The sequence below is a fragment of the Dendrobates tinctorius genome, unplaced genomic scaffold (assembly GCF_039654945.1).
Source record: "Dendrobates tinctorius isolate UK_male_01 unplaced genomic scaffold, ASM3965494v1 ptg000083l, whole genome shotgun sequence".
Classification (NCBI taxonomy): domain Eukaryota; kingdom Metazoa; phylum Chordata; class Amphibia; order Anura; family Dendrobatidae; genus Dendrobates; species Dendrobates tinctorius.
Window position 1 is genome coordinate 23914287 of NW_027361751.1, and position 16871 is coordinate 23931157.

The window sequence follows — 16871 nt, forward strand, 5'->3', positions numbered from 1 at the left end:
AAGGCACGAGTGAGGATCCCACACAGGCGCCATATTCAAAATATTGCGCTGTGATATAATGTTGCTGGGAAGCAAAGATTTGGCCAGGCTCAGTAGCTGCACTGATTGGCCACAGCACACCAGAGAATCTGAATGGCCAGCAGCGTGACCAAGTATTAACTACAGCACGGCAGCAGCGATGCCAGATGTACAGAGCCGCCACACCAGAGCAGAGGCACCGCTGCCAAGCAACAGCCGCCACGCAGTCCAACCCACCTGACACAGGTAATCGCAAGATGCCAGCATAGACAAGAGTACAGGGCAATCCCTGAAGATAAGCAGGGAGGACCGAAATGGCAGGCTTCAGAGCAGCAAATTTCCTACCACCCACGGCAGCGCTGCGCAACTCCAGGCCGCTGACAGGACCCGTCATCCGGGCATCACAGGCCCGAGCACCTCATCCAAAACACACTCCCAAACTACCCTAAGAAACAGGGAGCGAAGGGGAAAAAAGTGAGCAAGAGTGTAGTGGAGGTGGGGATGAGGGGTCACACAGAGTTACAACAGGGCTATTTTCACCTGCCCCAAAATCCAATCTTCTGCTCCTTGCAACACATGCACAATGTGGGGGTGGACAAGCAGGAGCTAGCTGACTTAGGGACTGTTGTCCCAGTATCTGACCACTGACAGTGTCAAGGTACTCTGGTCCGGCCATACTGATGCAAGAGGATACAGACTGCAGAATTACAGCCTGTACTCTCCATCAGCGTGGGTGAAACAAAGCACAATTACACAGTTACCCTGAACATGATCTAGGTTAAAAAAAACAAAACAAAAAAAAAAACGGTTAATGCCTGCATCTGACACTGCACAAAACTAAGGAAGCCTGAGGCTAGCAGGCAAGGTACAGTCTGCTAGGGAAGAGACAATTTTATTTAGAATGTAATAGCATCAGCCTCCTGGTGGCAGCAGACTATCCCCATGGCTAGTAAGTAGGGAGGTAGGTAGGGAAGGAGTGCAGGAGATTGAGATGCTGTGAAAACATAGCAATCGTTGAACAAATAAAGCTGGTGGGTGCCGTAACTTGCTGGTGACTTCAGCCAAAATTGAAGAGATGAAAGGGTGGTTCAAGCACATCCACTCAGGTAAAATAAAATCATCTTTTATTGGAACAATTTAAAATAAGAGGGGAACCATAGCTCCAGTTCCGTTCATTCATTGATTCCCTTCAGCCGTCCTCAGTTTGATTCATTGCTGATTGGAGAAGTTGCACCCAGGCAAACGATCGCCCAAATATATTATATATTGTCATCTTAGACTAATACAGAGCTCCTATGGTTCAAGAAAGAGTGGGAGAGAGCTTGGGATGACCTTCTCAGAGGAGAAATGGAAAAAAGCTTTCTTTTGCACACACAGACTTCCATTGGCTTGCAAAGCTCAAGAAAAAAAGTAAAATTACAAAATTATGACTAGATGGCATCGTTGCCCAGCGGATCTTCGTAAGTTATTTTCCTCTGTCTGAAAATGCTGAAGGCACTATGCTTCATATCTGGTGGGAATGCCCCCAAATAAGTGGCCTCTGGAGCAAAGTCTTTGATGTTCATGAACACATTACAGGGGAATAATTATCTAGAACTCCCCAGTTCGGACTTCTTTCTATGATGCCAGGGTCTTTTAAATCTATCAAGAGGATTGCTGAGACATTGTTTATCCAGCACTAGAACAATCATTCCCAGGCACTGGCATTCTAGAATCTCTCCATCTATCCAAGGATGTTCTCTTGAAATGGATTTTTTGTGCAGAATGGAAAGAGACTCTGCTCATAATAAAATTAGCTCAGACAACTTTTCCCGTACTTGGCAAGGATGGATTTTATTCAGAGATTCCCCAGAGTACTCTTCAATCCTTTTGTCGTGATGAAGACACCATATATTGTAAATACCTGAATCTGGGTAGATTCGTAACCCTTGCTCATCTCTTCCTCTACCCTTAGGATCTCTTCTTGACTTTTCTATTTTGTTATAATTTTCTACTAACAATATTGAAAAGAAAAAAAAAAAAAAAGAAAAGAAATAAAAAAACATTTGTTTAACTGCTTCTTGGAATGCAAACAGTCTGAATCGACACAAACCCAATAAATTGTAAGAAAATTGATTATTTGAATCCTTTATTTACAGATAAAAATAACATACAGTACTTACATATTCTTTAGCTTGGAGGGATAAATAGTTTCTTGCCCTGACAATACAATAACTGGTCCACAACAGGCATTGGTATTCAGAATTAAGTGGGCGCGTTTGATGTGAAATATTGGAAGCTCAGCTAAAATAATGAAATAACCAATACTTTCCAGTAAATGTAAATAAAATGGGTAAAGAGAAAAGCATTGCAGTCGCAGTGACAACTTTTTTCTTCCATAGAATATTTGTTTTTCCTGAAACGGCGCCACAGCTGTCCACTGGCTGGGTCTGGTATTGCAGATCAGTCTAGTTTTATAGTGTTTTTCAGGTCTATAAAAGTAGGTCTCGCTTTTCATTCCAAAAGAAGCGCCACATCTGCTCATATGTTTTGTTTGCTGATAGCCGTGAGATTTTCCCTACACAACGGGAACCTGTTTAGCTGAAAACGGCATCGGATCTGCAGGCGGGATGTTATAGAGCTGGAGGAGCGGATCAGAAGAAGGTACTTTTTTTGCCTAAAGTTTTGGTTAAATTTTCATTTTATTCATTGAAATCCCTAGTTTTTGTATGAATACGAGTCCAGTGGGCGGTCCCTACTCAGTGACTGACAGTCCTCCCCGTATGACTGCACACAGATCGCTGTCAATCACTGAGTAGGACCGCCCATGTACTACACAACAGGTTCCCTTTAAGTGAATATTCAGGTGAATGGGGCTGAGCTGCAATACCCAATACAGACCAAGGACAGCTGTAGAATGATTTTTGGAGAGGGGCAAAAAGAAAAAAACCAGACCATTTTTATCCTAATATTAAACACTTCACTGAATAGGAGTATTACAGAAGGGATGGGGGGCTGCAATTCTGACAAAGACAATTGCCAAAAATTGCATTTATTTTTATATTTAAAAAAACCCATAGATCTTTTCTAAGTATTTACAATGTGAAATGGATAAAAAAAAAGAAAAAGAAAAACATTGTTCAATTTTACAAGTAGACCATAATAAATGTAACTATACAGCATAAAATTATCGCGTGACCACCAACCGACCCCAGTGATATACCTGGTGCCAAAATATGGGATCACCAAATATTTATTTTTTAGGTTGCCCAGTCATATAAAATAAATAAATGGATATGTACACTTTATTTCCTGGAACGTGAGATAAAATACAGTGCAAGACGACACAATATTTCATTTTAAAAATAAAAATGGAACCGACTGCGGAAAACGCTAAATAAAACGGGCCTCATATTTGGGACGGTACAATCCAGGCTCGCTCAGTTTGTGAATTTGGAAACATTGGTCTTCCAAGTTAGGAACGAAAAAAAAAAAAAAGTCTCAATGAATCATCTTTCAGCCTGGATGGTTGAAGACACTACGCAGACTTGTGCGATATCGTCGTACTCGTAGGTCCTCTTCAGAAACGTGTCAGTCAGCCGCAGGCCAGAAACGCTCTGGTGAGATAAAGCAGATGCAGAAGAGAACGTGCTATGGTGAACAACAGATTTTATTTAGGGGATTTCTAACCTCTAGGGTAGGTTCACACTGGGTGATATTGGTACATACTATTGTTAGGTCAAGAAAAGCGCACTATCCCTTATCAAAAATCTCGGGAGCCCGATGGAAGCCTCATGGATCAACCAGGATTTGTCAGTCTGTATTCTATTCCGTAAAGCGTCCAGTAGCGCAGTCATGATGTCATTAGGACATAGAGCCATGCCGTTAACGTGAGCAGAGCCTTAAAGCGAGGAGTCTGTCAGCACAGAATGACTGTTCAAACCAAGTACAGGCGCTCGGTGCGGCCAAACATAAGTGCACGTTCCCAACCTACTTGTTTTCCCATCTATCTTTGCCTTTCGCTACCTGTATAAAGTCACAGCTGTCAATCAAAAAAGGCAGAGAGAGCAAGATAGATGGAAAACAAGTAGGCTGAAAGGTGAAATGAAATGTTTGGCCACACCAAGGGTGCACCAGTACTTGGTTTGAACAGTCATTCTGTGCGGAGACTATTTTTAAGCTATGAAAATAGCTATATGCTGCTATAGAAAAATACTCAAGCATCTGTAAACTCATACATACATAAACTATAAAGACAGAAGTAGTCGGACACACACCTCCATCACTGAATTTAGGTTTTTCATTCAGTCCCTGGTATATAGTATCTGGCCCCTCCTGTGCAGTCTGACTTTACTAACATTTGTGACAGTTCTCCAGTGTAACAAGTCAGGTCATTAAATTTTGTCCCTCCTAAATATTCCACCATCACCAGAGTAGTATTGCTGAAAAATAGAAGCTTTTAGGAACCACAGCAACCATATTACAAAGCAGGGTCACTGAGTGCTCAAATGCCAAGTGTATAAATGTCACCAAGTTCTTACTCCATTACTGTGGAGTCCAGACTTCCTCTGGCATTACAATGTGTCAGGAGCTACATGACCCAGGTTTCCATGGCCGAGCAACTGCATGCAAGACTTACATCACCAAGCACAAGTGTCATACGTAGTGGTGTAAAGCATGCAGGCTCCACTGGACTCTGGTGCAATGGACTGGAAATGGGCTCTGTGTGTGCTTCACTATCTGTGGAAATTTGTTCTGTGAAAGTCTGATCGAGAAATGTTTGGCGAATGCCAGGAGAAGGTACCAGGCCTCACTACACTGTGCCATCTGTAAAGTCTGGTGGAGGCAGAATAATGCTATGGGGGCTTGTTTTTTAGGGGTCACCCTTTACCTCCCTAGTTCCACTGAAGGGAAATCAATCTTAATGCTTCAGCTCACAAGACATTATGGACCATTTTAGCTTCCAACTTTGTGGGAAGAGTTTGTGGAAGGCCTTTTTTTTGGGGTGCACAAAGAAAGATCTGTAAGGCTTGGATTGGGGGAATTTGGGGAGGATGAAATTCACTGGCTGCACAGTCTTGTAGAAAGTCTTCCCAGAAAAGTGGAAGATATTATAGCTGCAAAGTGGGGAGCAACTGCTTATAATAGAAAGGTAGGTCATCATAGGTCCCGTAGGTGTAATGTGTAGTGTCCCAATACTATGCTCCATTAAGTGTATGTCTTATTAATCAGCACTAGGGCGCTCTGTACTTTTAGTAATTGACTGCAAAAGGGTTAAATAGTGGCGTTTTCTCAAAATTAAGCTTTTAGATCTGAGCTGTATTTTATAGCTTTGGCAAGTGTAATGGTTTTTCCTACCCATCTAGCTAGAAGCCTGCAAAGCTTTATCGTGGCCGCTCTTTTCACAGTCCTCACCTGTAATCCTTGCACCGATGACAGCAAGGTCAGCGTTAGAAACATGAACGAGCTGGGGTGGAGTTTTCCGAGCTCTCTTCCTGATACGCCGCACCAGTGGATGGAGTTTGTGTTGCACATTTCCAGAATCAGGTCCATCGTCCTCTCACTGCTAGAGGGGATGGAGAAGGACAGTCACTTACCAAGGTGTCATGGCACTATGGTTCAGCATGAAGCACATGTCTGATCACTTCTGGCAGCGGTGCCACGCCTGTCCGTGGGCTGTGTATAGGATTGCTGTTCAGTGCCAATCAAGTAAATTGGATTGTTGCAAAGCTACATGGCCATACTCAAGCACATGGCCAACTTGGAGGCCAAGGTATAAGAGCAAACTGTAAAAAGCTACAAACGATTTACTCTTTAAAGGGAATCTGCCACCAGGTTTTTGCTATGTAATCTAAGAGCATGATGTAGGGGCTGAGAGCCTGATTCCAGCAATGTGTCACTTGCTGGTCTGCAACATTTTGCTACAATCAGTTTTCTCAGCTGCAGATCTAGCATAGCTCAGAATGCTGAGCGGTGTATAACCTGCCCACACCACTGATTGGCAGCTTAATGTGCACACTGTATATTATCAGAAAGCTGCTGATTAGGGGTGGTGGGAGGTTATACAAAGCAGTTGACTAGGAGGCACAAGACACCTAATCCCACTAGTGATAATCTCCTGCTGATAAAAAAAACGCTGTTTTTAGTAAAAATAACAAACAAAAAAAAAAAAATAGAATTAGACTTACCGGTAATTCGGTTTCTAGGAACTTTCCACAACAGCTACATCGGAGGATGTCTTCCCCGCCCTAATAGGGGACAGGAACACAAAGAGGTTAAATACCCCTCCCCTTCCTGCAACCATCAGTATTTTCCTGGACACCAGTATGAATAGTTACCGCCAAAGTGCAGGAATCATCCAATAAGAATATCAGATAGGGTGGGAAATTAGTGCTGTCGTGGAAGGTTCCTAGAAACTAAATTACCGGTAAGTCTAATTCTATCTTCTCTCGTCAACTTCCACGACAGCTACATCGGAGTAATAGCAATTTCTCGGGGGGGGGGGGGGAATCACGGCCTGCAGCACTCGTCTGCCAAATGTTAAATCCCCATTGAAATTTAGCCTGTAACGCCTGGTGAACTGCAGCACTCGTCTGCCAAATGTTAAATCCCCATTGAAATTTAGCCTGTAACGCCTGGTGAACATGTGGATGGACGACCAGGTGGCGGTTCTGCATATCCACTCTGACGAAGCATTCCTCTTTCTGCCCATGATGTTGCTATCGCATGGGTAGAATGTGCCCTCAGTGAGGCGGGTGGAGCCAGCTCCTGTGATGCGTAGGTCAGGCAGATTGTGTAATCCAATTCGCGATCGTGTTCTTTGATGCCTTCTTGCCCTTATTTCGTCCTGAGAACTGGATGAATAAATTCTGGTGAATCCGCTAGGCTTCACTCTATTGTCGGTAGACAGGACCACTCTGCAAATGTCGAGAGTGTGGAAGGTCTCTTCCTTAGGGTTGGAAGAGCTTGGGCCGAATGAGGACAGTATAATGTCCTGATCCCTATGAAAGTTTAAAGTAGAAAGGAGTGATCTAATCTCAAGATAATATTATCTGTAATGATTGCAAGGTAAGCTTCTTGAATTGACAGGGTCTGCAATTCTCCTATACGTCTAGCCGCAGTAATTGCGACTAAGAGGATGGTTAAAAGATTAGGTTTTCATGGTCATGGAATCTAGAGGCTCAAAAAGATCTTAGGTTAGGGTGTTAAGCACGGTGTTGAGGTCCCGAATCCTGGCTGCCGAAGCCATAAAATCGTTTGATCCAGCGGTGGCTGGCCAGGTCAAGATAAAAAAAAAAAAAAAAAAAAAAAAAAAAAATTGTGCTAAGAGTTGATATTTATACCTTTAGTGTGATGGGGATAAGGCCCTGTTCTAGACCTTTTGTAAACGTCTAGGGTCTGTGCTGCACTGGGATGGAAGGGATCAGGGGTGCCTGGAGAGCACCAGGGCGTAAACCTTTTCATAGACCTTGGCATAGATGTCCTTGGTTATTGATTTTTGGCTTTCCTGAAGGGTTTGGATTACCCTATCCGAGAGCCATTTGGCTCTTAGGAATTCGGCCTCAATAACAATGCTGCCAGGTTCCATTTGCCTACGTCCGGGTGTAGCAGAGGACCTGGGTGAAGGAGGTCGCTCTTTTTGGGGTAGAAGCCAGGGCCTTCCTGGGCCATGGCAAGTAGGGCACTGTACCAACTTCTTCCGGGCCACAGAGGGGCGATTAGTATTGTGGGAACTCTGTCCGTCCGGATTTCCTGAAATGTTTTTTGCCCGCATCGGTATGGGTGGGCAGGCATATGCGAGGTTGGAATCCCACCATTGGGTGAAGGGCATCTATTCCTTGCACTCCGTCCATGTGGTTGAGGGAGACGAATACCCCTGTCTTCGCATTTTGCCTGTTGGCGACTAGGTCCACCTCATCTTGAGGCTAGGGACAAGAATACCGTCTGGTCCAGGCGCCACTCCTCCGGATGAACATCTTCTCGACTGAGGAAATCTGCCTGGGTGTTGTCTGATCCTTTCAGACGCACTGACCAGGAGAAGATCCTTGCTGCTATTGCCTTCAGGCTGGCGCATTTCGTACCCTCTTGGATGGAGATAGGCCACTGTGGTCATGTTGTCCGAGTAGATGCAGACGTGGCGATTTTGGATTAGCGATGATGACTTTTTTAGCGCTTTTCCTACCGCCTTCAGTTGTCTCAGATTTGAGGAACAGGTGCTGATGCTCGGCAGTCATCACCCCTGAAAATAGGATCTCTCTACTACTGCGCCCCAGCCTCGTTGGCTGGCATCTGAGCGGAGTGATTTCAGGGGAAGTTGAACCCGGCTGACTCCCTTCTGAAGATTTCGGTAGTTCAACCACCACCTCAGGGCCGGTTTAACCCGACCAGGGAGGGGAATCCTTCTGGACAATGGAATTTGTCGCCGCGTAGGCCAGGCGGATCCTGGAATGTAAAAGCACATTTTGAATTGCCTGTACCGGACCAATTCGCTTAATAGCTTCAGGTTTATGATGATTCGGTTTTTCTCTGATGGCTTTGTCACCAGGAAGGGACGTACGTAATTGGCCGTGTCCTTCTTCCGCTTTGGCACCCGCGCGTTCTACCGAAGCAGATCTCTTGGTAAGGAGCCGTGAAGGTGTGGAGGCTGTAGGAAGGTTACCTCGAAGCATTACGGGGAAGGACTCTCGAACCCAATTTTTAGTCCATCTCGTATGGTATGGTGGATCCACTGATTTGTGGAGATGGACTGCCAGCGGGTAAAAAAAGAGCGAGAGACGACCCCCAACCGTGCGTCATTGCTTATCTGGGGTCTGTTGATGGTTAGGGACAAGGATGTTCCTGCCCTTGCCCCCCTATACTCTTCCTGAGTATGTCAACAGGACCAGGGATTCCCAGCCAGTCTCTCATGCAGATACTGGCCCAGCCTCAAGTTGCTTAGCGGCTGTGATCTGACGAGGGCATGCAAATTCAACTTACAATAGCTGCTGACTGAGGTTTGGTCACGGGAAGGACGAAAAATCCGTCTCCTAGGATTTCTATGTTCCGGAAGAGATCCTTTTGTCCGAAGCCTTGTCCAGGATGTTATCCAGGACAGGTTTGAACACATAGTGGCCCTGGAAGGGGATGGCACACCATTTGGAGACAAGTCGCCTCCCTTAGGATTTTAACCAGGGCACTCCTCTAGAGGAGTTAGAAAGGACGGCCGCTTTTGCGGCTACCCGGACCTGACGAGAGCAGTCACGCTCAGCTTAGAAGAGCCGGTGCATTAAAGAATTACCCGAGACCTGCGAATTACAGGCTGGTCTTCCGTCCTGTCCCGGCCTGGTCTTGCTCTCAAAAAATTTTTTTTTTTTCCTTGATCCATCGGATCTTTGAGCTGGGAGGAGTCCTCAAAGGGATAGGCTTTTTTTTTTTCTTCAGGGAGGCCTACTTTTATGGAGGATCAGATTCTGTACATTTTCGTGTACAGGACACCTTCTTTGGGCTTCAGCCCAACATCTTGTCCTGTACCGTGTATTTAACTTCTTCCTCCTCCACCCCTATGGTGCTCTTAACCATACTGATTAGCTCACCCATATTCTCGGAACCAAGTGATATTTTTTTGTTCCCTGGTTTTAGGGGTGGACGTGGAACCCTCAATCTCCCGAGCGTCCTCTGAATCCGAGGACTGAATTTTGCCTGAGTCAGATCCTATCGGAGCTTTCTTCCTCTTCCTAGAGGGAGGCGGTATGGGAGAAGGGAGCCACGAAGGAGTGAACCTCCTGCATTATGAGGGATTTGATGCTATCCAGGAGAGAGGGCTGCTCAGCGTGAAGGACCTCTCCGTAAAGGACGGGCAGAGCTTTCCCCGTATGTCAAGGGAGTCTGGCAGCACACATTTTACACTTGTGGCTGGTCCTTTTAGGGTCAGAGACCTTTTTCTCCCCATATTAGAGAGAGGTATGCTACGCCATTTTAGGAAATAAATGCTGGATAGCCAGGGTCGACGCATGCTACTTACAGTAGGAGGGGGTACGCTGGGCTCTGCCAACGCAGAGAGAGAGGGCTTGTCACCGTCCATGCCGTCTACAGTCAGTGTCAGACAGGTGTCTTACCTGGTGATATCCTCACCCGGATCTTGAAAGATCGAAGGCCCAGCGTTGTTTGTGCACCTCCTCCTCCCTTTGGCCCAATGGGGGGAACCAAATGAGGACGCCCCAGGAGTAACGCGCCCCCCGGCGCGCATGCGCTACCCCGTGGAACGCATAGAGACAGACCGGAAGTGACGTGCGCCTAAGCGACGCGCGCCCCAGTGGAAGGCCCAGTAAAGCCCGAAGTGAAGGAACGCCACTCCCGGCCAGCGTAAGCCCCCAGGAACCGGCAGCACGGAGGAGGAAGCCGGGGAGCTATCTGGAGGCCCCCGGCGCGCACATCACCACCTCGCTTTACCCCCGAAGGAGGCGCAGGAGAGGCGGGAGAGTCCCACCATGCAGGCAGAGGAGGAGAGCAAGGTCCCCGACCTCGGCTGCCTGGCACCTGACAGGTATCTCCAGCTGGTACTGGACGTGGGGTGCTCCCGATCGCCGGCCACGGCAGCACCATCGTAGACCTCTTCATGCCCCATAGGGGACAGGAAAACACTGGTGGTTGCAGGAAGGGGAGGGGTATTTAACCTCTTTGTGTTCCTGTCCCCTATTAGGGCGGGGCAGACATCCTCCGATGTAGCTGTCATGGAAGGTGACTGGAGAAAACACCGCCAAGTGAGTAACTTAGCTGGAATAAAGGGCCCTTTACACATAGCGATATTGCTAAAACGTCACCGATTTTGTGTCGAAGCAGTGATATCACTAGCGATATCGCTACATGTGATACTCACCTGCGACCGGCTCCTGTCGCTGATCGCGCGAGATGGGCCTGGTCCATTTCTCTTTGTCGGCTTCTTGCTAGCGCCGACGAGTGAGCCATGGACACAGGTGGAAGACGGTCACCCTCGCCGCGTCTGACAGGTGAGTACGACCGCTGCTGCAATGCTGGTGAGATCCGTCTGTTTGGCAGCTCACTAGCGATCATTTAGCGATGCACCAGCGATCCTGACCAGGTCGTATCATGGTCGGGATCGCTGGTGCATCGCTAAATGTTACGGGGCTTTAAGGGTCTCTGCCCTACAACATGCTGCTCTCAGATAGCGTATCAAAAACCAGATATGCCCTTAAAGGGATCTAACCACACAATTACATACACATGATCGAGAAGAAATAACTACAAACTGTGGAATTATATGTCACCATCCAAAATCATGTTATGCACGATGGCTGCATTCTTAAAGGGTTTGTCTGGCCTTAGGATACAAGTCTGCTGTCAGACTGCGATTGCAGACTTGTAAATCCTCACTTCGCACATACTGCGGTCTGTGAGAATTCCCTGGTGTCGGAAGCTGGCATGTATGAGATTTGCATACTCCCAGGCACATTCCGGATAGACATGTCTGGCCTCGATGAATACACTTGCATTAAGCGAGGCTGTGCACATCTAGTCTGCATGTGACAGCATTGATGTAAATGGCATATTTAAGGTCACGTGCCCGCCGCTCTTGGCGCCAAAGAATGCCAACAGTGTACAGTGCGCGTGACGTGAGTATTCACAAGTCTGCAGTCACAGAGTGACTACAAACTTGTACCCTTATGCCGTACAAAACCTTTAATAAGCGGTATCTCATGTTAGAGCTGAGGAAGGGGACTCAAGCCCAACTCCTCTTTCAAATCATATTAAACATATAGCTGCACTATAGATATCAAACTAAAAAGCACACTTATGTAGGCAGAATCCCACCACACAGATATAACCCATGACAAGTTTTTAGGCTTCAGAAAAGAGGAGATCAGATGATTAGCAAGTAGTTGTTCAGTCAATTGTAGGCCTTAGTAAAATTACATTTAAAGGTTTGTTGTTGTGCGGAGTGGCACAGATGACATGGCGTCTAACATATGTGCAAAGATACAAGTATGATACCTGAAACCAGGCTGCCTGTCAGAGTTAGGGGGCTTACCTGCAGTTAGTGATTTTACATGTGATATCAAACGGTTCCTCCAGACTGACCGTATCCGGTATGGTCTCCAATGAAAGCCTCACGTCACCATATCCTGGAGCCTGAAGAAGAGAATATAGTACAATTTCTCCATTATTTTGTGAGTAAACACTAAAAGTTTCTTACAAGTGGGAACAGAAATATCATCCCTCTCAGCAAGGTCACACAAGAACATAATTATCACTGGCTTTCGTTTTCTGATAGGATTGTCTATGACGCTTTATATTAGTCTGTAGTTTAGGCAACTTTTAGGACAGTGAAACGTCATCCAGATATTAGGCTCTGGAGCCACGCTATACCATTCGCTGTAGCTGGCTGGTCTGAAGTCGTCCTCTTTCCCCTAGGTTGGTTTTCCATACAATGTCCAACTTGCCGATTACGGTGACCCCTTTGATGACACCGGCTTTCTCAGCAAACTCAGGCTTAGGTTTCAGGCAATACAAATACTGCCGTGTGTCCAGAGGCTGCAAGTAAGTCTTCGATCCAAACGTAGATAACCTGCATCACAGAGATTATTATTAGTCCGAATGTGGAAAAAAAATAGGCAAAAATAAATATATTTCTATATATCTATTTATCGAGAGCTGATAAATATCTCGTGTGGGTTTATTAAATGTTAATAAGTACCTAATGTCCAACTAAAACAGTTTATTCTCTGATCATTATACGGCATGAATGTGGCAGTCCTTACCCCTCACCGTTGTTGACCACGCTGTTCAGCTCAGACACATTGTACATAATGGACGGCTCCAGAGAAACCTTCTCCATGAACATCGGTGACGTGGTAATATTCTGAATCTGTGCTTCCAGAAATACTTCATCAGTCTGCAAAACCAAACCGGTGTTAGACAGCAGACCCTCGCCTACTAGAGTCAGCCATAATGGGGGTCATACCAGTAGCAGAGTCACTATTATTGAATGTGATTAGTGTCATGCCTGAAAAATCAAAGTTACCACAATTAAAATGGACGTTCCAATCGGCATCCCAAACGCAAGAATCAGAAGCAAAGTTAGTTATATGGTGGATTGGAGCAAGCAATGGATGCGGGATAGGATCAGGTTCTAACGGGAGCCATGAACAGAGATTAACAGCAACTTCTAATATTTCCAGAAAATTCCAAAGTATAAGTATCGTTTTATAAACATGCACTCGTATGTAGTAAAAGGGACGGATAGAAAGGTTTGGACTGTACTAGGGTCAGAATGCTGTGTGGCTCCTCTTTACGCTTTTCCGGACTTCATCTGTCAGGGCGTCATGGACGATTATTCCTGAAGGTACCTTTAAATGGGTTCTTCACTTTTTTTTCTTTACTTTCATAGGCTTGGTCTGCCTCACATCAACAGGTAAGTACTACTTATGTTTGTCCCTGGTCTGTGTTCATAGGTGTGAGGTGCACATAAATCTGTACATAGCATGTGACCACTGCAGTCAATTACTGGGCTCAGCTGTCTTGCGTCTTATGAGTTGGCATGACCACTGCAGCCAATCACTGGGCCCAGCTGTCCCATGCTGTATACGTTGGCATGACTGCAGCAGCCAGTCACTGGGCCCAGCTGTCCCATGCTGTATACGTTGGCATGACTGCTGCAGCCAAATCACCGGGCCCAGCTGTCCCATGCTGTATACGTTGGCATGACGGCTGCAGCCAAATCACCGGGCCCAGCTGTCCCATGCTGTATACGTTGGCATGACTCCTGCAGCCAAATCACTGGGCCCAGCTGTCCCATGCTGTATACGTTGGCATGACTGCTGCAGCCAAATCACCGGGCCCAGCTGTCCCATGCTGTATACGTTGGCATGACTGCTGCAGCCAAATCACCGGGCCCAGCTGTCCCATGCCGTATACGTTGGCATGACTGCTGCAGCTCATCTCTGGACCCAGCTGTCCCATGCTGTATACGTTGGCATGACTGCTGCAGCCAAATCACTGGGCCCAGCTGTCCCATGCCGTATACGTTGGCATGGCTGCTGCAGCTCATCTCTGGGCCCAGCTGTCCCATGCTGTATACTTGGCATGACTGCTGCAGCCAAATCACTGGGTCCAGCTGTCCCATGCTGTATACGTTGGCATGACTGCTGCAGCCAAATCACCGGGCCCAGCTGTCCCATGCTGTATACGTTGGCATGACTCCTGCAGCCAAATCACCGGGCCCAGCTGTCCCATGCTGTATACGTTGGCATGACTGCTGCAGCCAAATCACCGGGCCCAGCTGTCCCATGCTGTATACGTTGGCATGACTGCTGCAGCCAAATCACCGGGCCCAGCTGTCCCATGCTGTATACGTTGGCATGACTGCTGCAGCCAAATCACCGGGCCCAGATGTCCCATGCTGTATACGTTGGCATGACTGCTGCAGCCAAATCACTGGGCCCAGCTGTCCCATGCCGTATACGTTGGCATGACTGCTGCAGCTCATCTCTGGACCCAGCTGTCCCATGCTGTATACGTTGGCATGACTGCTGCAGCCAAATCACTGGGCCCAGCTGTCCCATGCCGTATACGTTGGCATGACTGCTGCAGCTCATCTCTGGGCCCAGCTGTCCCATGCTGTATACGTTGGCATGACTGCTGCAGCCAAATCACTGGGTCCAGCTGTCCCATGCTGTATACGTTGGCATGACTGCTGCAGCTCCTCTCTGGGCCCAGCTGTCCCATGCTGTATACGTTGGCATGGCTGCTGCAGCCAGTCACCGGGCCCAGCTGTCCCATGCTGTATACGTTGGCATGACTGCTGCAGCTCATCTCTGGGTCCAGCTGTCCCATGCTGTATACGTTGGCATGGCTGCTGCAGCTCATCTCTGGGCCCAGCTGTCCCATGCTGTATACGTTGGCATGGCTGCTGCAGCTCATCTCTGGTCCCAGCTGTCCCATGCTGTATACGTTGGCATGACTGCTGCAGCTCATCTCTGGGCTCAGCGGTCAGGCAGAGGTAGACGTGCGGTTGACCTTTCTACACATTTAGGTCTCATGCACGCATTGTACAATGAACCAAAATTTTAAAATAGGATTTTTTTTCTTTAATTCTGCACAAATGCAAGTGATGAAAAAAAGAAAGGGACATATAAAGTCACATGTTTTACAGAGGCAATCTCTAGAATATAGCGGGCAGAAGTCTATGGAACTACACATGAGCCCTTTGATGCCATCAAGGTCCATTGACCAGCCGGTGGCACTAAACCAATGCCGATCAATGGTCGTTTAATAACCGGATCACACCGGCAGACGGCTCTTAAAGCGCACTGCACGATCTGTAATGGATTGTCCTGTGCACATAGGCTGCAGTTGCTCTTGGCAGCGCGAGTGCTGTCATACAGGAGGATGGGCTGCCGAGAACGATGATTTTTCTGTGGTGCACAAAAGGTCGCTTCATCCTATGAACAAGAAGTTTTGCTTGTTCATCAGCAAACTATTTATACTGAGAGAACGAGCGGTCTTAAGAACAGCCACAATAATCATTAAGCTTCATACATTTGTATACATGGAAAAAGGTTTTAGGCCAGATACAAAAGAACATCCAAAAGAGTTGACGGTAACACAGAAGCCTGGGGCAAAGTGAATAAATTTGGCTAAGTATTTGCACTTTATACCACAAAACTTGTTACAATGGCTGAAAAATGTCCAACACAATATTGGGATGCATGTAATTTTTGAGTGATTGTCGCCCAAAATAAGTCACAATTGGTATAGACAACGGTTTAGGCAACAAATTTTGCAAATCATGGCAACCAGTGTGTGGGAACTCTCATTATGGAGCGTATTATTTTTCTACAAAAAAATATCAACACAGACGGGCTTGTGAGGATTTTCTAAAATTTAGTATAAAGCCTTGAACAGAAGAGGGGCAGTCGGGTTACAACAGCAGATGGGGAACCAACTCCAAATTAACGCTGGTGTTTTTTTGTGTTGCATTCCTCATGGTAATAATCCACAACAGTCTTAGCTTTTCTCTCTTACATGAGATTAGTGGATACAGTTATTTCCTAAAATTGGCATATCCAGATCTGAAGCCAAGCACTGCTTACTATCCCACCATCCATTGCTTTGATAATTGTTTAACCGAATTTGGGGTAAATATCAATGAAGCGATTCTCAGCGTAAAGTGAAAGGGCTTAGTGGCGCTTGAAAAAGTGGCGTTAACAATAAGCATCAACATGGAAAAGCAGGGTCCCCAACAAAACAGTGCCACCAATCCCGAGGTCTTCGGATGCAGTTTTGGATTTAGCGATTGATTCTGATTGAATGAAGTCATTCTAAACATGGGCCGTTTTCACATGGGCATTGTATGGGCACTATTTTGTGTCGTGCTATGGATGAGTGTTCCAAGGTAACTGTGGGTTTGGAGACTCGAACTCCCAGGGTCACAGATGCCTACAAACTGGAAAGGTTTTAGTTCATTGAACCCAGTCAGAACTGAAATGCTCATCCATAATATGGTTATAAAAATGCTTAAAACCCCCCCCCCCCAAAAAAAAAAAAACACACTAGTGTGTGCCAGTATGAACAAGGGCAATTTCTAATAAGTCTACTCCATAAAAAATATATCCAATAACGACATAAATATAACCCAACGCATTAGTCTCTGCTGGCGAACGGCAATAAATTTGGTTGTGACCTTGCTTTTCCATTAAGCGGCAATTTCAGGATGAGATTTATTTTTGTTAGACAGGCACAAATGTCAGATTTAGGTAGCGCTTCAGAATTAAATAAAATGATGAAAAAAAAAAAATTACCACAGAACTGAGGTCACTCTAATGGGGGAAATAAAACAAAAAAAAATTAGAGAAAGAAATGAGGGTTAAATGTTAACG

At 46.3% G+C, this 16871-nt stretch overlaps 1 protein-coding gene across 4 annotated transcripts in view; it reads right to left on the reverse strand.

The window, feature by feature from the left end:
* Nucleotides 1–2129: 2129 nt before the first annotated feature.
* Nucleotides 2130–16871, reverse strand: part of TRAPPC13 (trafficking protein particle complex subunit 13) — a 35862-nt gene continuing 21120 nt past the window's right edge. The window contains exons 8-13 of one of the 4 annotated variants that reach the window (XM_073584233.1): nucleotides 16794–16811; nucleotides 12753–12886; nucleotides 12361–12559; nucleotides 12023–12123; nucleotides 5413–5560; nucleotides 2130–3614 (exon numbers count right to left, since the gene is read on the reverse strand). In XM_073584233.1, the coding sequence (XP_073440334.1) occupies nucleotides 3507–3614; nucleotides 5413–5560; nucleotides 12023–12123; nucleotides 12361–12559; nucleotides 12753–12886; nucleotides 16794–16811 (708 nt within the window). In that variant the 3' untranslated portion in view covers nucleotides 2130–3506. Of the gene's footprint in view, nucleotides 3615–5412; nucleotides 5564–12022; nucleotides 12124–12360; nucleotides 12560–12752; nucleotides 12887–16793; nucleotides 16812–16871 lie in introns of all 4 variants that reach the window. The other 3 variants (XM_073584232.1, XM_073584235.1, XM_073584234.1) reach the window with 3 other exon arrangements.